Raw genomic sequence first — 20,339 nt, 5'->3', positions numbered from 1 at the left:
AAGATAAAATTGTATATCCATACAAAATTTCTTTCAGTGCCTTATAAATATAACTAAAAAATGTTCTCTCTCTATCATATAAATAGTATCAAAGGAGTATTAGAAATTGTAACATATATAGAGGTAGTAAGAAAGGATATAAATTAATACCAGCAGCACATAGTAATGGGGGTGGGGTGATAAAAATAATACTAAAAGTTAATTTAATTTCATGATAATCTTAATATTTTAACTATTTTTTATGGCTCACACAAATTATTCGGGAATGGTTGGAGTTGGAGCGTATACAAATCACGCGGCCACCACCGAGTCCCGTTCACACGTCTTTTAAGACTTTTTTTTTATTTTATTGAACACAAAAATTATTCGGGAGTGATTAGAGTGGGAGGTTGTACAACGCAGCCACAACGAAGTCCTATTCACATGTCTTTAAAGGTTAGTTCGGATTAATATAAGTAAAATGACTCTTACAAATAAGAGTTGAGATAGGAATTAATTAGGGTAATATAATTTCTGTTTAAATAAATTTTAACAAAAATAAGTTATTTTGATAGAAACTTATTCGAATAATATATTAAAATGACTCTTACAAATTGAAGAGTTGAGATAGGAATTAATTAGGGTAATAAAATTTCTGTTTAAATAAATTTTAACAAAAATAAGTTATTTTGATAGAAACTTATTCGAATAACATATTAAAAAGTCATATTCAAAAGATTCAAATCTAAGGGGAAAAAAGATTTCAAAGCCAAAGCTCAAAGAAAAAAAAGTTTCTTTAACGTTTAAAATTTTTTGGCATAAAAATTTACCTTCACAATCATGCTAACTATTAATTTTTTATCCCAACAAATTTCAAAGACTTTACGTGATGCCAAACAAGCTTTTAGTGAACTGTTTCTAAATTCTAGGTGGGTGTATAAATTGGTCGAGCATCATGCTGTGAAACCGCACATTTCATCACCAAAAGATTAAAGATTCACTTCATGGATTCTATTAAGGCGTTCCTGCTCCTTGCTCTTCTAATCTTTTTCATTGCTAGAATCAAAGCACAGGAACCAGAGGTGGATTGTTCAGGCCCTACTTATGCCCCAAACAGCACATATCACTCAAATCTCAATCGCCTGCTTTCAACTCTTTCCTTAAACGCCAATAGCATTGGTGGCTTTTACAACACCACCGTCGGACAAAACGACGACGCCGTCTACGGTCTCTACCTCTGCCGCGGAGACACCACCGTCTCCGCCTGTCAAGCATGTGTTTCCCGGGCAACCAAAGATATCAGGCAATGCCTCAATTATACCGAAGCCGCGGGTTGGTACGACAAGTGCATGTTACGATACTCGGACGCCGATTTCTTCTCCATAGAGCAAGATGATCCCACTCGCGTCCTTTACAACAACGGCAACGCAACAGATCCCAAAAGCTTTATGCAACTGGTGATCGATACCATGAATGCGGTGGCCAGAGAAGCGGCGTACCGCGGCGGCGGGGGTAGCAAGAAATTTGCGACGAAAGAAAAAAATTACAGTTCTTTTCAAACTCTGTACACTATGGCGCAGTGCACACCGGATATATCTAGAGATGACTGTTATAACTGTCTGAGAAGAACAATCGGAGAGTATCCGAATTGCTGTTTTGGGAGGTTAGGGGCAATCGCACGCGCCTTCAGTTGCAACGTAAGGTATGAATTGTACCCCTTTTATGGAGTGATTTCGTCGCTTCCTTCCCCTCGTGTGCCAGAGTCAGCCTTCACTTCCAATGGTAAGCAATCGTAAGGATATCTTCTAGTTTTAAAATATAATAAATCTAAAACAAGAACATAGTGTGTGATGTTATGAAAATTTAGAAGTGAGTTGATGAGTATCAGCACAAATATGTCCCCTCAATTATTGCTAGAAAATAAACAGCTTTGAAATAGTAGGTGGTCTCACCTCCCGTGAAGAAGATAACACAAGTTTGAATCTCGGAAAGTGTACTTGTTGGCCTAAAGTGACTTGAAGATACTCTGAGTTATACCCAAAAAAAAATTATTGCCAGAAAATATAATCAATTGTATGTGCCTAATCTCAAAAAATTAGCCTCTTGAACTTATAAACCTGCTTTTGCTGTATGGGTCTCTTTGACCATGCCCCTTTGACTATTTTCGATTACATGGCACAGGTTGCAACTACGCATGTGTTAGCGTACAAGTAATTTTTTTTTTTTGGCCTATAGAGATGTATATGAGTTTTTCCTGTCAAAAATCATACTACTTTATGTACTTAATATAAGATCTGAGTAGAGTTTGACTTGAGAAGACTGGGTTTTTTTTTTTTGTGTGGAGACAAACTAAACTTATAAAATACTTCTGATAAATTTACAATTGATTGATGTGGTGTGACGTGTTGTTTGATTCATAAATTAGTTCATAGTAAATTGCGCGGAATTTTTATCTTTGAAATATACATAAAATTTCATATTGACAAATACGTTATATTTCAGTTTAGTTATAAATTTAAGAAAAGACCCTCGATTTAAAAACTCAAGCGCAAAGAATACGTGTTTAAGTTAATAAAATATTTTTAATTAAAAATTATATAATTTAGATAAAAATCAGAAGAGTGTGTATGTGCGTGACTTAGTTTTTTTATTTATTCAGATAAGGGCAAGATTTCGGGTAGGACAGTTATCGCCATAGTGGTTCAAACCGCGATAGCCGTATTGCAAGCCTCGTTCTGCTTCTTGTGCCTTAGGTGGTGGAGAGCAAGGAAGAATGCTTCAGTTCCTAAAACTGGTATGGGATCAGCTTTCATGTTTAGACAAACGTTCAATTTTCATTTTAATTAATTAAAGTTTAATTACATGCAAGTAATAAATTAAAGTTTCCATTCCTAACGAATAACACTTCTTCCGATTTTACGTAAGCAACATTCTCTTACATCAGGCTGGTTTTTGTGTATGAGCAAAACTTTGTATTTGTCTGAAAATTTAATACACTTTTTTCATTTTTACCTAATTAATTAAATATATATATCTTGTCTCTTTTTTTCCTCTCCACTCATTCTCTCTCATCTTTTTCCTCACCCATTCTCTCTCACTTGCTATCTTCATAGTCATGAGGGTATATTTGAAAGGAAAATTATATCTCTTACGTATTTATTGATTTTAATTAATTCTAACCCACATTTTGATCTACAATTAATGAACTAACACTTCTCAATTGACCATTGAAATTAAACATACAATGTTTGTACTTTAAATAACTATAGAGAGCAAGAAAGTCCTGGGAAATTGAGCAATTTTTTTGTGTTGGGTCATGTAGGTGAGACTTCAAGTGTAGAGTCTCTACATTTTGATTTGGATACCATCAAATCGGCCACAAACGACTTCTCCCCCGACAATAAACTAGGCCAAGGTGGGTATGGCGAGGTGTACAAGGTATAAAATTTTATTTTTCTGATGTATATATCCCAAGCACTCTCAAAATCATAAAACTAATTTTTTTTACAAATAATTTTTAATAGTTGGTTATTTCATATGCAGGGCATTTTACCTGGTGGACAAGAGTTAGCTGTGAAGAGATTATCAAGTAGTTCCAAACAAGGTGTCCTAGAATTTAAGAATGAAGTAGTTACAATGGCAAAACTACACCATAGAAATCTTGTAACGTTTCTTGGATTTTGTTTGGATGAAGAAGAAAAGATACTCATATATGAATTTTTGCCCAACAAAAGCTTGGATAATTTTTTGTTTGGTAAGTTATGCAGAATTATTTTTTGCAATCAATTATGGATCCGGTCATATAATTTTTATTAACAATTTGTTCGAACTTGAGTAGGGATGTGAATTTAACCTTTTATATTATTGTTTAAATTTGCATCTTATTAACCATATAGGATTGGAAAACACAACTAAATTGAATTGGTCAAATCGATACAAGATTATTGAAGGCATTGCAAGGGGAATACTTTATCTTCATGAAGATTCTCAATTGAAAATTATACATCGTGATCTCAAATCTAGCAATATATTGTTGGATGAGGATTTGAATCCAAAAATATCTGATTTCGGTATGGCTCGAATTTTTGGAACCGATCAAACTCAGGCCAGCACAAGTAAAGTTGTCGGCACATTGTAAGTTACTTAAGTAAACAGTTTTGTATTATTATATTTTTTGTATCATGATTTATAATGAATTAGGAAAAAGAGATTATTTACCATGTAATGTGCATGCTATTTTGTAGTGGCTACATCGCTCCTGAGTATGCAGTGCATGGTCATATTTCATTCAAATGTGATATATATAGTTTTGGCATCCTAATTCTGGAGATCATTAGTGGCAAGAAGAATACATCTTTCCATGCATCAAATTATGCTCAAAACTTGCCAACCTATGTAAGTATATATATTAGCAAAGCTAAGTAAATAAACTCAAATGGTAACTAGAGAGATCAAAATCTTAACAACCTGATTATATATTTTCGGATTTGCAGGCCTGGAAACTCTGGAGAGAAGGTACACCATTAGAATTGGTGGACCCTAGTGTAAGACATTCTTGTTCAAGCAATGAAGTTATTAAATGCATCCATATGAGCTTTTTGTGTATCCAGGAAAATCCAGCTCTAAGACCTGCGATACAATTTATTATGGTGATGCTAAACAGTCATTCCGTCACCCTGCCAGATCCTCACGAGCCAGCATTTTTGTTTGATCCCCATAGAACAGATTCAAACAGTCTAGCAATTTTCGAGGATAGCTTGGATCAATCTACAAATAAGTCTATGCAACGGTCTGTGGATGAAGATCCAATTTCTGACATGTATCCTCGTTAGTACCTTTGTTCACCCCAACTACGTTATGTCAATAGGTGTAGACGTGTCAAATCATCAAGAATTAAAGCACGTTATTTGCGTAAGTAGTAAATGATGTTTCTGTACCGATGATTGCCAAACCATTCATGGCATAGATTATATTTGAGCAGTCGTATGCACTGTTGTCAAACTCGCGAGTTGACTCTTTAAGTTTAACGTTTTTACGTTTTCAGCTAACAAAATCGTGTCAACTCGTTTTTAAACTCGTGATAACTGTAAACTTGGTTAAACTTACGTGTTTATTTATCGAGTTTACCGTCTTTATGTTTTTAGCTTACAAAATTGTGTCAACTCACTCTTAAACTCATAGTGAATTTTTGGATTTGATTATGTTTAGTGATTTTATATGTGAATTTTATAGAAATTTCTTTTTTGAATATGATAAATTATGAATATTGATGGATATAATTTTAATTATTTAAATTTAAAATATATTTAAACGAAATTATTCTTATTTTTATATATATATTAATTATTTGATTATATACTTTTAATATTAGTTTATTAATAAAAGTAAACTCTTACGAGTTCACGATTTGAGTTTACGATCCAAGTTTATATCATCATCACGAGTTTAATTAAATTTGTGAGTTTGACAACCTTGGTCGTATTTATTATAAACGCTGAAATTCATATGGCAAAATATTAATGTTTGGGTTTCAAAACCAAAAAAGAAAAAATCACTGGACGCTTCACACATTTCCATTGAAAGGACACATGACGTCGTCTTCATGTCTCTGTCATCCAATCCCCACCTTAATTTGCTGACACATGCATGTGGAATATATTTGTGATATTTTTGAAAGTTTTGAAATTTGAGTTTCAAATCCCTTATTTCTGTTGTTCTTGCTCAAGGTGTTAATTTTCTAAGCGAAGAAAGTAAAACTTGCTTTTGAAATAGATTTAAAAGGAAAAGCAAACAAATGAAGTGAATCAAAACAGAGGAAACAGATTAATTATCTGCCTTCTTGCTCATTATTTGTTGTTTCTTTTTCCGCTTGAGAGATATTTTTTTATATATAACCATTTGATTGGATCAGCAGATTCGAATATTGTTGGATTTAACTGGAGGTAGGTAGGTCTATCAAAGATGGTTTTCGTATTCTGACAAACTAAAACCTGAGTCCTCGTGTTTAAGCAGTCAAAACCCTTTTTACTAGAAGAAATGCCTGTTAGTACTTGAGAGAAATTTCTCTTGTCATATAATATAAATTAATTATAGAACACTTCTACGCTAATTTCTTTGGAAGTCGATGAGCACGTCTTACAAGTTTTGAAAGAAATTATATAAGATTTTATGAATTTTATTTAAGCTACACGGCAGTTCTTATTTTAACACACACACACACACATATATACATACATCAATTCCTTTCTTCCAGAAAATGCAATCCCAAATGTCGTTGATTAGCTTTTCAATTTGAACTAAAAAGTATGCATTCAAAATCAGAGAAATTATGTATTAAAAATTAAAACTAAATTGAAAAGTATATGAACGTTTGTTTTTTTTTTTTTTTTCACAATGAGTTTTCTGGTTGGAAGAATTTTAATAATATTGTACGCGCAATGAATTTTCAGCATTCAATGTGCGCCTGGCTTCTTTAGCACGAGGACCCGAGGCCGGCAAAGTAGACCTCACTGTCTCCCGCGGATGAAATGGTTTGTTGTCCTACATGAACTCGATCTGAATTATTCTAACAACGTGATTAATCTTCGGGAGAGACTATAAATAGCAATCTCTTATTTTTAATATAAAACCTAATTAATTAATTAATTAGAGTAAATTAAAAATATTACTTAAATTAGTTAATATGATTTTTTTTAAATACCATAAGTATTTTTTTTTAATTCTATTTCTTCATTTCTCTCCTACTTGATTATTATTGATCGAGTGAATATCAAAAATAAGTTTAGTTTGAAAAAAATTGATAAACATATAAAATAGGTCTTATATATTAGATCAAGATTAACTTCCCAATTAGGTAGGACCAAATTAATAAGTTATTTACAGATGACAATTTTAAATATCTGTTAATTTTCTTACATCGAGATCTTCCTCTAAAACCAAAATGTGCAATAATTGAAGTGGTCATGAGAAAAATAATTTATCTTATTTAACACAGACAAATATAAAACAAAGGAATTTAATTATCATGCCTGTAGCAGATACAATACTCTAAAAGTTTCTTATATAAGAGAATGAAATTTTCTTTTTCCTCAGTTCCTTTGTTTCAGTATTGAATTCCTAGTATGAGTGTCAGTGGATGAGATCCGTGATGTCAAAACATGGACACTGATATTTATTCATGGAAACTGTTACTTAACAATGGAGCTTTTACCATTGGTCCAAGTGGAAGGGACTTAGGCACTTTAAACATCATGTTTTGGATTCGATTCTTAGGGCGGTATGTATGGAAAAAAACATTGTTGGGAGGAGTCCCCACTACGGCGTCTGACAATAACTCGAGAGATTAGTCTCTTACCGTTCAGGTAGGAGGATACTCTGGGCAATAAAAAAAAAAAGACAATGGAGCTTTTTAATTACCGTACAAAGGGATTTCTCCCGAAAAAAATGTGGTTTGGATTAGATGGAGAAAAAAAGTTAGGGGAAAAAGAATATTAAAAAAGAAAACTCCTAAAAACATTTCTTTCTGTCTAAATCAAGGATAAAAGTAAGTATATGGGTGTATATCGCATGGCGCCTATGAAGGGGTAAGGAGCACCCGGAAAGAAGAGTCCAACAAATAAAGACTCGGAAAAATCGGTCTTCATTTGTCGCAAACATATTATATATAGATATGGAGAATTACAATAAGGTTATAAGGAAAGAAAATAATTATTAAGAAGTCTCAATAACAATTTAAGTAGTATGTAATGACAAATTGTAATGACAAGTTTTAGAATAAAAAAATGACAACTTTTGATATTTGTTTTCTAATTTTTTTTAAGAACCTTACTGTAATTTTTTCTTATACACACATAGAATGTGGGCTCCAAATTTAAATAAATCAAAATTTGTCGCCACATGTTCAATATATGTGTTATGTACACTTAGTGAAATGGGCTAACGGTGCAGATACAGGCCACACTACAGCGATACGGCCTGAAGTAGCCCACACCTTAGCACCCATGCTTGCCATTCTGTTTTTTCTTTTTAATGTAATATTCTCTTTCTCTTTTCTAATTTGAAATGTCCAAATGATAAGCCGACATAAAAGTTCGTCTTTCATTTTTTTCCCATTTGAAATGTCCAAATGTGTTGCTTGTTAGCTATCAGAAAAAGACTTATGATTGACATTTTTATTTTTTAGTGGTTATATGTCTCCAGAATATGCAATGTTTGGACAATATTCTGAAAAATCAGATATTTTTAGTTTCGGAGTGATAGTATTAGAAATTATTAGTGGAAAGAAGATCACAAGTTTTCCTGATCAATCTCATGGCCTCCTAAACTATGTAAGTTAATTTTTGTAATGTGTTTATTACACTAATATTTCTTATGCAATTGTCTCAAATCTAGGAGATATTATTTTAACAATATGGTGTGAGGTATTTAAAGGGTGGTGATTAAAATAGCTAAGTCTACTGAATTGTTGCAGGCTTGGAATCAATGGAAGGAAGAAAAGATATTAGAGATTTTGGATTCAAATCTAAATGATTGTGAATCGTTGAATGAAGTGAACAAGTGCATCCAAATCGGGTTGTTATGCGTTCAAGAAAATCCAGAAGCAAGGCCTTCCATGGCTACAGTTGTTTCATATCTTAGCAATGATTCAATTCAATTGCCATTTCCACAAGAACCTGCTTTCTTTCTGGAGGGCCAAATGAAGCTTATTAATACCAAAAGTAAAGATTCTATCAACGAAATGTCTATAAGTGAATTCTATCCTCGGTAGGATGAGGCTTTTATTTCGTCTTGTCCTTTGCCACCAAGACTCAATTTGGTACCTTGTTATTCAGAGAACAAGTATTTTTTGGTTATTGTACCCAAATGATGAGATTCAACATAAATGGTAATGTTGATATTATTATTCAATAATATATTTTCCAATAAAAGGGTGATGATTAAAATAATTAGCTAGACTTAATTGCTACAGGCTTGTAATCGGTGGGGGGATGAAAAGTTGTCAGAGATATAGGATTCAAGGATAAATATTGAATTCAGATCATATAATGAAGTGATTAGTACATCATCGGGTTGTTTTGTATGCAATAAAATCCAAATGCAAAGCCTTTGTGCCTGGCTACAATTGTTTTATATCACAGCAATTATTTAACTCAGTTGTCACTTCCAGAGCAACTTTTTTTTTTTTTTGCCTCGTCAAATGGAGCTTACCAATTGATTTGTCAGTAAAGAATCATGCTCTACAAATGAAGTCTCGTTGAGTGAATTTTTTCCTCACCAGTACAATCCTTTTATTTCTGCTTTTTCTTAAACACAGATGCTCTGTTTGGTATCTACAAGATAAAAGTATTGCACAGATTAAATACAAAGATAGAGCCTCTTAATGGATGGCAGAAGAAAAAAGGGGCCAAAAACAAATCCAAATCTGAAATGATCAAATTTATATTGTTATTGCACACATATTTTAAAAACAAAATACAAACCATCAATTCCCAGAGTAGAGAAAAACAAAAGTTGAAGTCTGATCTACTCCGATCTAACGAGGAAATAGTGTACTCTTCGACATTTCATTGATGGAATATTGATTGTGGTTGGCAAGCTGACCGTCCATTTCTGTAGTGGTTGCTACTGGTTCCATTTGACTGTGTATGAAGAATGCTGGTTCTTGAGGAATTGGTAGTTGAATTGAATCATTACTTAGATATTGAACAACTTCATTCATGGAAGGCCTTACTTCTGGATTTCCTTGAACACACAACAAGCCGATATGGACGTATCTGATTATTTCACTGTGTGACCCAGCTTCTGTCAGATTTGGATCCAACATCTCTATCAATTTTTCGTCCCTCCAATGCTTCCAAGCCTGCCATTATGTCAAATCATTAATTCAAAATAGGGCCCTGCTATTAATTTGATTATAGAATATTGTTAACATAAGCTCCAATGACTGCATTGATGCTTGTAAATATGACCACGATGAAAGGTATGAGATGATTATTTGAGAAAAATTGCAAGTTTCATACTCACATTACTTAATAGTCCATCAGCATATTGAGATTTAGGATATTGACGATGAGAATTTATATTCTTCTTTCCACTAATAATTTCTAAAACCATCATCCCAAAACTGAAAACATGTGATTTCTCAGAAAATAGTCCAAACTGAATATATTCTGGAGATATATAACCCCTGCAATAAATATATAAAATAAAAAATAAATATATCAATATATGTTAGAATATTAGCACCAATCAATTTGAGCAAAATCTTATGCCAGTATTTAAATTCAATAGCAAAGTACACATGCAAGATACACACGTACCTCTAGAAAAAGACAAAAATAGAAGAAAAGAGAGAAAGAACTTACAATGTTCCAACAATTCTATTTGTGTTTCCCCTATTTTCATTAATACCAGGCCAAAATCAGAAATTTTTGGATTCATCTCATCATCTAACAATATGTTGTTAGGATTGAGATCTCGATGTATTACTTTAAGACGTGAATGTTCATGGAGATAAAGAATTCCCCAAACAATTCCTCCTATAATTTTATGGCACTCAAGCCAATTTAACGTTCTTGGCTTTTGTGAATCTATTCATAATTAAATTACTTTGTGAGTATTAAATTGAATGACAGGTATGTTCACCTCCAAGAGTAATGAAAGAATAGATAGTACTACTTTTAGTCCTAATTATAAGACCTCGTTTATAGTCTACAAACAATGTCTTATAACTAGAACTAGAGATAGTATATGAATAAAAAAAATTGAAAAAAATGGAGAGACAAACCAAATAAAAAGTAATCCAGACTCTTGTTGGGAACATATTCATAAACAAGTATTTTTTCTTCGTCTTTCAAGCAAAATCCTAATAGTGCCACCAGGTTTCTATGTTGAAGTTTGGCAATTAATAGAACCTCATTCTTGAATTCTAATAAGCCCTGACTAGAATTTTCTGACAATCTCTTTACAACTATTTTGCTGCCATTGGGAAGAATGCCCTGAAATCATAAATAGTCAGATAATGAGAGGGTGGGAAATACTTGCAATTAATGATATACACAAGCACACACGTGGATTTGATCGCATAATTAAGTTACCTTGAAGACTTCTCCAAATCCACCTTTGCCTATTCTATTTTTAGTTGAGAACTTATCTGTTGCAGCTTCAATTGTTGCCAAATTGAACTGCAATGACTCTAACATGGCTCCTTCACGTCCAACTATAGATATATGTACATTTCAAGGTAAGTACACTACAACAACATAGTTTTTCTCACAGTTGACTGAGTTTTCTTTCCTGTTTTTTCAAGGGAAGAAAAAAAAAGCATACATACAGTTTTTCTTCAGAATCTCCTTATAGCTCTTGCTCCTTTTTCTCTACCAGTAATAGTAGCTGAAACAAAGGAGCATGATTGAGCCAATAGTGACAGACACCACCGCTATTATAATTGTTCGTGAGTGGTCGTTATCTTCTCTTGAGTAAATTAAATGGGTGTGTACATTCCACAGACAAGAAATGGAGAAGATTTGTGAGCACAAAATTGAGAGCAAATTAAGAATATCAATTTGCATTTAGTTAACTATATCTCTGTAAGAAAAATGATTAGATCACAATTACTTTACCTGGATTTCCTGGGGGACCTGTATCATCTGGGGGATACGCAGGTGGCACCGAAACAACATTTTTACTGTCATTATAAAATATGTACGATTCAAACCTCAAGTTGCAGCTAGGATTCATGACCTGTCTGTTAGAACAAAGCCCAAGTCTGAAAATAACGTGTCTAAGGCCCATTTAGTTTAGCCCACTGTGATTGTATAGTTGTTCTAGATTTTTTTTGTTTAGGGCTACGTGTCCCATCTTTCTTGTATCACTAGAGTCTATATATTCAGCACTGTACAAATCATATCCATGGCAATACAATACTTTTTCTCTTAGCTTAAGGTCTCTATACTGCTTTATGGTATCAGAGCCTTGAATTCTCTCATGGCGGAAACGCCTTCAAATGAATCTACAGTGGGATCAAATCCACATCCCTCTTCTTCTCATTTCATTTCAATAAAATTAAACAATGACAATTACTGCATTTGGAAAGCCTAGATGATCCCGTATCTCTATGGGCAAAATCTTTTCTCTCATCTTGAAGAATCTTCATCTCCTCCCTCTATTCTACTGTCTGATGGTAAACCTAATCCAGAATACACAAAATGGTTTCAACGGGATCAATTTGTTCTTTCAGTTATTATCTCTTCCTTATCCGAATCCTTAATCGGTCAGGTGATCAAAAACAAGACTGCCCGTTTCATGTAGGTTGCTCTTGAGAAAACTTTCACCTAGAAATCTCAAGCTAGACTCCTACATTTGCATAATCAGCTCACTAATTTGAAGAAAGGCTCTGAAACAATTTTTGAATATTACAAAAAGGCGATACTGATTTCTGAAGCATTAAGCACTGCTGGAAAAACTGTTGATGATGCTGATTTTATTACCTGTTTACTTAATGGTTTGGGTTCTGACTATGAGTCAATCGTTGCTTTACTCACCACCCGTGCTGATTCTTTGTCCTCAGAGGAGGTGTTGAGTTTCTTGTTAATTCATGAGGCTAGATTAAACAATGTCTACTCTTCATCTTCAACTGAAATTTTAGCCAATTCTACTGCAAAATCCACTCCTGAGCACTCTCAGTACACACCTCGTGGTCCGTATCAGTATCGTGGTAGAGGGAGATATGGTCGTTTTGGAAACAGAGGACAATTTGGAGGAAGGGGTAGACGAAGTTTTGCAGGACGGAATTTCTATGGTGGTAACAATGAATCTACATGCTTCATATGTGGACACACTGGTCATATAGCAACAAACTGTTATTACAATCAATCCTATCACACTCCTTCTCCAGTGTCTCTACCTCAAGCTCACTACTCTGCTTTTTCGTCTGCCCCCGATAATGCCTGGTATTTTGACACAGGAGCCACTAATCACATGACCCAGGATTTGTCTGATCTTAATCTTCATTCTGAGCCATACAAAGGTCAGGAGCAAGTTCACATTAGTGATGGTAATTCCATGTCTATTGCTAATCAAGGTGCAGGTACCTATTCCATGCTTAATAACAACTTCCATTTATCTAATCTTTTACATATACCCACAATTTCAAAAAACCTCTTCTCTGTTGCTCGATTCTATCTTGATAACTCTGTTTATTTCAAGTTTTACTCATCTCATTTTTTTATGAAGGACCTTCATTCAAAAAAAGTTCTACTACAAGGCCCAACTGAAAATTTCCTCTATCCTGCTCCAACACGGACACCTGAAGCCAGCTTTGGAGTCAAAACATCTGTTGATCAGTGGCATGCCAGACTTGGTCATCCAGCTTATAGGATTGTACGCAGGGTGCTCTCCCAGCATTCTCTTCCTAGTTTTCCCTCTCAATCTGTGTCCTATTCTTCCTGTAATAAAGCAAAGAGTCATGTTCTTCCCCTCCCCTCTTCACCACATCGTTCCCCTCATCCCCTCTTTCTTGTATTCAGTGATGTCTGGGGCCCAGCCCCTGTCTTATCTTTGAATGGTTTTTGGTATTACGTTTCTTTTGTTGATGATTTCACACAGTTTACTTGGTTGTATCCCATCAAAGCAAAATCTGATGTTACTAAGGTATTTTTAAATTTTCAAAAGCAAGTTGAGAATCTGTTCAATACTAAAATCAAATTCTTACAAACAGACGGGGGTGGAGAATTTCAAGCTCTTCACTTTGTTCTTCAATCCTCTGGCATAATTCATCGAATTACTTGTCCTTATTCTCATGCTCAAAATGGATCAGTTGAACGCAAACACAGGCATATTGTTGAATCTGGTCTTGCTCTTTTAAATCATGCTTCTCTGCCTCCCAAATTCTAGGCTCATGCCTTCTCCTCTGCTGTCTATCTTATAAATCGATTACCATCCGCTTCTCTTAAGCACCGGTCCCCTTATCAACTCTTGTTTAATCACTATCCTGATTATTCCTTTTTAAAAGTCTTCGGTTGTGCTTGCTGGCCTCATCTCCGTGCATACACTTGTAATAAGCTGGAACCAAGGTCTCAACTCTGCATTTTCATTGGGTATGCCACTGCTCATCATGGGTACTTATGTTTTGAGCCCAAATCTGGCAAGGTCTTGATTTCACGAGATGTAATTTTTCAAGAAACTGATTTTCCAGGTGTCTAGTTCTTTCCTTCCAATTCGGCCCAGCCCAACTCCACACCTCCTACCTTTACCTCTTTGCCTAATCTCTCCACTAACCTAAGGCCCAACCCAATTAATCATTCTCCTTCTGATTCTCCAAGAGCCCAACCCATTCCTCCTTTACCTCAACCCGACAGTCCGATCCCTCCACCCGATAACTCCTCTGCAATATCTGATCCAGAGCATCTATCTCTCCCTCTCACATTGTCACCTTTTTCGTCCTCACCGTCTCTTTCGTCATACCCTTCCCCTGTGCTAGTGTCCTCCTCTCCTTCTACCCGTATCATCACTAGGTCCCAGACTCACTCTCTCAAGCTGAAGCAGTACACTGATGAAACCATTCCCTGGCCACCTTCCAGAGCTCTTACATCGATGATTAGCACGCCTCCCGATGCACCCACCTCTGTCGCTGAAGCTCTACGCCATCCTGAGTGGCGTGTGGCCATGGCTGAAGAGCTTCGAGCTCTTCTTTCTAATCAAACATGGGTCTTGGTTCCTCCATCTCCATCCCAAAATGTTATCGGTTGTAAATGGGTGCTCCGAAAAAAATTCAAATATGATGGATCATTAGACAAGTATAAAGCTCGTCTGGTTGCAAAGGGATTTCATCAGGCTTCAGGTATTGATTTTCATGAAACTTTTTCTCCTGTGGTTAAGCCTGCTTCCATCCGTCTTCTTCTTTCACTTGCTGTTACTTTTGGATGGTGCATTCAACAAATTGATATTCAAAATGCCTTTTTACATGGGACCTTGGAAGAAGATGTTTTTATGACTCAACCTCTTGGCTTTCGAAATGCCCAATTCCCTGATTATGTCTGTAAGCTTCAGTGTTCTATTTATGGCCTTAAGCAGGCACCTTGAGCTTGGTTCTCTAAACTCAGCACATGTTTGATGAAATTGGGTTTTAATTCTTCTAAGGCCGACACCTCTTTATTCATCAAACGCACTTCGACCTTTGTGTTCTATATTCTGGTCTATGTTGATGATATCTTAGTTATTGGTTCTGACTCAGTTGCCGTCCAAGATCTCATTCATACTCTCAATTCATATTTTCCAGTTAAAGACTTGGGGCAATTGAGTTATTTTTTGGGTGTTGAATGTCACTTCTCCTCTGAAGGGTTATTTCTGTCTCAACGCAAGTATATCTCTGATCTATTACTTAAATCTGGTATGACCAATTGTAGTCCTGAAAATACCCCGATGTCTCCTAAAACGAAATTATCTGCCTACTCTGGTTCTCCCCTTACCAATCTTGAACTTTTTCGAAGTATAGTCGGTAGCTTACAATATTTGTCCTTCACAAGGCCTGATGTCTCTTATGCTGTCAATAAAGTTTGTCAATTTCTTCACAATCCACTGGATACTCATTGGTCGGCTGTAAAAAGAATTTTGCGCTATCTGTCAAAAACTATTGATTATGGGCTACTTATTCGAAAGACCTCTCTTACTTCTCTGGTTGCCTATACTGAAATTGAAGCTCCTAAACAATTACTAGCTTATTCTAATGCTGACTGGGGGGGAATATTGATGATAGAAGATCAACAGGTGGTTATTGTGTGTTCTTTGGTCCTAATTTGCTCTCGTGGAGCTCTAAAAAGCAACCAATTGTGGCAAGATCTTCCACTAAAGCTAAATATAAAGCTCTTGCACTTGCCACTTGTGACTTAATTTGGTTGCAGAATTTGTTGAAAGAACTTGGTGTTGCTCTTCCTAGTCCTCCCATTCTTTGTTGTGATAACATAGGGGCGACTTATTTGGCTGCCAATCCTGTTATGCATGCTAGATCCAAACATATTGAATTAGACTATCACTTTGTTCGTGAGAGAGTTGCTGCTAAGAATTTACAAATTTCAATTGTCTCTTCCAAAGATCAGGTTGCTGATATATTTACCAAACCTCTTGATGCACCAAGGTTTCAATTCCTTCGCGCAAGTCTCACTGTGACACAGCTGCCATTCGACTTGAGGGGGGCTGTTAGAACAAAGCCCAAGTCTGAAAATAACGTGTCTAAGGCCCATTTAGTTTAGCCCACTGTGATTGTATAGTTGTTCTAGATTTTTCTGTTTAGGGCTACGTGTCCCATCTTTCTTGTATCACCAGAGTCTATATATTCAGCACTGTACAAATCATATCCATGGCAATACAATACTTTTTCTCTTAGCTTAAGGTCTCTATACTGCTTTACTGTCCTCCTTTCTTTGCAGAACAACATGACATGATATTTTGCAAAGCACCTTGTAGACATTTTCTGCAGTCTTGGCTGGACAGGTTTGGAGTATATTGTGCAAGAGTATACAACGTTTTCAACTCTAAATCGTTGGATTTTGTGTTTGTCTCAAAATTTTTCACTCCTACACTCTCTGATGAGTTCGTCGTTGCCGCCACTAGATCATTCAATGTATTCCCTAACAGCCGATTGAAGGTCTTTGTTTCGTTGTCAAGCATATCCCCACCGGGTTTTGTATATACAGGCAGTGTGTCCAGGGTAGAGAAGAAAAAGCGATTGGAATAGCGGAGCATACACAAATCATACCATATGATAGCCTCCTTTGAACTGGGACACGAAAAGTTTAGTTGCTTGATTCCCTCATTGACGCATTCATGGCAGAGCTCAAGGGGCACATCTCCCCGACACATGAAGAGGCCGTTGATGGTGTCCGGCTTGTTTCCAACGCTGGTGCTGTAGAATCCTTTGTTTTTGGTGTCGTTGGATGCCTTGGAGAGTTGTTGAGTGAGATTTCTGAGGTTGTTTAGGTACTGATCGTCGGCTTCGGTGGTCGAGCAGTCGCTGCCTGTAAGATCAGGACGTCCAAGCCCTGTTTAACAACAGAAACAAATTGTTCAGGATTAAGTCATTGTTTTGGGTACAGAAAGGGGCCGAAGCCCAAAACATCAAATAAAAACCAAGACCAAAAGAAAACTCAAAAGCTCATCCCGCCTCCTTCCAGGTCCATTCCTGTTTGTCAACCTCAAAAGCTTCTGCTATTTCTGTAGGTATGTCTTCAAACACGCGTCGAGTCTCCCTCCAGTGAAAATGACCAAAATTAACTAAATAAATAAATTCGCAAAAATGTATCTCTCCTTTGACTTTAATCCTTAGTTTGTAAAACGCAAATCAGTAACAACAAGTCAAAGTTTGCGTGTATATAAATTTAATGCTCCTCTTATGCTTAATGTGAGATATAATTAACTAATTTTAATAGATTAAGAATATTGATTAAATTAATTAATATAATTTTTTTAAAACACTTTAAGTATCTTTTTTAATTTTTTCCCTCCCTCTCTTATTTAATTATTGCTGGGAGAATATCAACACAGTTGATTTGAAAAAAACTAATAAGATCTTATATATAAAAGCAATGTAACTCTTTAATTAGGTCCTATATTAGGGATTGAAATAGTACTAAGCAAACATATAATCAATCCCCCCCCCAAAAACACCAAATTATCGTGGGTAACAAATTATACAATTTTTATGAAATTTAAAATTGATTGCTTTAATGTTGGAATGTGACATTGAAAAGAACGCGTGACACGGCGACAGAAAAACCATGTGGGAAAGCTTTTCAATATCTTTCCGTGGAGTCTCAATGATAATAGTTACCATGCATTCCCTAAAAGAGAAAAGGAAAACCGTATTGATATTTATTCTTTTTTTTTATTTTTAATTTGGTATATATCTTTTTCTCTCTCAATTAAATCATTTAATTTTATTTTTTTTAGTAATATTAGCTCTTATAACTTTATTCTATTAGCATTTCTAGTTTTTATACAAGAGTTAATGAATAAAGCAAATTAAATTAAAGACTTAATTAAAAGAAAAAAACACATACATAATAAATTGAAAATTGAAAAACGTGAAGGGAATCTCTTTCTCCTCATCTTCTTCTCCTTGTTTTCTTTTATTGCCGTGCAAAGAAAAGGAAAGAAAGAAACTAGTGACATCACCTTCAGATGCAGTGGAGGGAGGCTGGTCACCCTTGTAATAAAATCGGTCTTCTCCGAATCTCAAATTCCAGCTCGGATTCTGAATTCTTCTTCTGCGTGTAGTATTTTCTTTCGGAAGAAGATTCATGATACCATATAGACACTTGCTACAGAATTGTTGGGACAGATTCAGCGTGCACTGTACAAGAGTGTACAGCGATCCCCCACTAAAGTTTGCTTCTTTTGCTGCAAATTTCTTGGCACCTGACGTCGCTGCCTCCACCACCGCATCATTCAACGTCTTATTTAATTCTGCGTATGCATCAGGGTTTGAATTGTTCCTTGTCGGCCTCAAGTCCTCCATCCTTGTTTGATTTCTGTCATATGGATGGGATGGAATCTGGCTGCATGGTGATGATGGGTTAAGAGTACAGCTGGTTATCGGGGCCACGGCCGCCAACGGGCTGCTAACTGTAGGCAGTTGATCGAGGGTGGAGAAGAAAGAACGATCGGAATAGCGGAGGGAGCACTGGTCGTACCAGATGACTGCCTCTTTGTTGTAGGGACATTCTGAGGCTATTCGATTTATGGCATCCTGAGCGCAATCTCGACAGACCTGAATGGGGACGTCACCTCGGCACATGAACTCGCCATATACGACGTCGGCATAGCTGGTGTTGAAAAATTCGGGAGTATCACCGCCGGCGGCCTTTTCATAAAAGATACCGAAGAGAGTGTTAAGGTTGAACTGGTAGGGGCTATTGGAAGTGAAGTTTTTATTGGTTGTGCAGTTGTGGTCAAAGTAAGCCGGGATGTCAACTTCAGAAGAAATCAGATCGAAGGAGGAGAGAAGCAGAAAATAGGATAGCAGTTTCAGAAATGGCATATCCATCTTCCTGCCCAATGCTTCGGCGTGCGTCCTCACGGCTTCTGCGAAATAAAGTGAAGCAAAGTTTTCACGCGGTTGGACCTCTAACGCCACAACCGCATCTTCCCATCTTCTTCCCTTCTCATTATTGTTACTATTATTTTCCTTTTGATTCTTAAGTTTTAAATGAAACGAGAAGTATTTTATATTGTTTATATATGATATTCCCCCCAAAAAAAAGAAGCCAATTTATGTTCTTTGTAAAATATTAAAATTACAAAACTAAAACATTCATGAGCAGTCATATATCATAATGTCTTTCATTTCACATGCAGAATAAAACTGATAATAAAAAGCAAAAGGGGTCAAAAAACAAAATTAGAAAGATAGAGCATTATTAGGGGTATTAAAGGCGCCGGCCATTAGAGGCCAATAACCCAACATTATTCACGGAAGAGGAATTTCCGTATGATTTTCATTTGCCAATGTGAAAAGGTTCACCATGCCAAGACTTTGCTTGAAAGAGCCTGCTGTACGTTTACACCCTTCGTATGAGTGTTTTTAGATCCAGAAAGACAAGAACCAAGATTTATGATTTACAAAACAAGAAGAGAGAGGGGGGAGGGGGGGAGAGAAAGAGAGAGAGAGAGCAGTTAAGATGCTGTGTTTTTACCGGTTTTAATTTCAAGCAATTATAGCATTTAGGATCATGAGCTTGCTCATGTAAGAAATCAGCACATTAGATGACAGTCCGAGTAAATCATATTCTTTACCCTCAATGGATGATTAGTTCTGCCATCTACCATTACTAATGGAAGAAGTGTTTTACAGTAATTGAAGAAGGGAGGGTAAGCGACGACCTTGTTGCAGCCATTGCTTACAAAGATAAGAAAAATGATATTGTCCACAAAAGTAAAGAGCAATAAGACGGTTTCTCACCACCCAAAAAGAAAAAAGAAAAAGATGGAAAAATCAATCACAAAAGCTTATTATAAGCAATTGAGAATGCGCACACACACACACACACTTGTATACAAGAAAACCAACATAGCCTCTTAATGGACATCAGAATAAAACAGGGGGCCGAAGAAAAAAAATCCAAATTTAAAATTATTAAACTGTTATTGTACTAGAATTTCATTCAAAGACTGCTAGGGAGAAATTTTCAGGTAAGGATAAAAAATTCAACATAAATTCTAGTGTTTTTTTGGCCATGTATAATATACTACCTCCAATTCTAATTAAAGATTTAGTTTATATTTTAATTTGCACTATAAACTAATTAGATTTTATAATTAGAACAGAAAGTAGTAGATTTTTTGCCCTCAAGTATCTATCTTAGATG

General features: G+C 35.6%; 2 protein-coding genes across 2 annotated transcripts; one reads left to right on the top strand and one right to left on the bottom strand.

Annotated features, from left to right (window-relative positions):
* The first annotated feature begins 983 nt into the window (after positions 1–983).
* On the top strand, positions 984–4,811 carry LOC114725420 (cysteine-rich receptor-like protein kinase 10). Its single transcript, XM_028911938.1, has 7 exons — positions 984–1,761; positions 2,639–2,773; positions 3,302–3,417; positions 3,523–3,733; positions 3,876–4,113; positions 4,224–4,374; positions 4,473–4,811. Exons 1-7 carry the CDS (start codon positions 984–986, stop codon positions 4,809–4,811), a joined length of 1,968 nt encoding a protein of 655 aa, XP_028767771.1.
* An 11,569-nt stretch (positions 4,812–16,380) lies between these two features.
* Positions 16,381–19,018, bottom strand: LOC114725419 (cysteine-rich receptor-like protein kinase 10). The gene is made up of 2 exons (XM_028911937.1): positions 18,148–19,018; positions 16,381–17,015 (listed from the first exon to the last, which is right to left on the bottom strand). Exons 1-2 carry the CDS (start codon positions 19,016–19,018, stop codon positions 16,381–16,383), a joined length of 1,506 nt encoding a protein of 501 aa, XP_028767770.1.
* Positions 19,019–20,339: the final 1,321 nt, after the last annotated feature.

The sequence above is a fragment of the Neltuma alba genome, unplaced genomic scaffold, assembly GCF_004799145.2.
Source record: "Neltuma alba isolate B1F8T4 unplaced genomic scaffold, ASM479914v2 tig00012252_pilon, whole genome shotgun sequence".
Taxonomy (NCBI): Eukaryota; Viridiplantae; Streptophyta; class Magnoliopsida; order Fabales; family Fabaceae; genus Neltuma; species Neltuma alba.
The sequence above is the reverse complement of the archived record's forward strand: the minus strand, read 5'-3'. Positions and strand labels throughout refer to the sequence as shown.

Excerpts from the sequence above, each read along its gene's own strand:
- LOC114725420 (XM_028911938.1), top strand. The coding sequence starts at position 984 with ATGGATTCTATTAAGGCGTTCCTGCTCCTTGCTCTTCTAATCTTTTTC. Across the intron at positions 1,762-2,638 it reads GTCAGCCTTCACTTCCAATG|ATAAGGGCAAGATTTCGGGT; the intron begins GTAAGCAATCGT and ends TTATTTATTCAG. Across the intron at positions 4,114-4,223 it reads AGTAAAGTTGTCGGCACATT|TGGCTACATCGCTCCTGAGT; the intron begins GTAAGTTACTTA and ends GCTATTTTGTAG.
- LOC114725419 (XM_028911937.1), bottom strand. The coding sequence starts at position 19,018 with ATGGATATGCCATTTCTGAAACTGCTATCCTATTTTCTGCTTCTCTCC. Across the intron at positions 17,016-18,147 it reads TCCCTCCACTGCATCTGAAG|GGCTTGGACGTCCTGATCTT; the intron begins GTGATGTCACTA and ends GTTGTTAAACAG.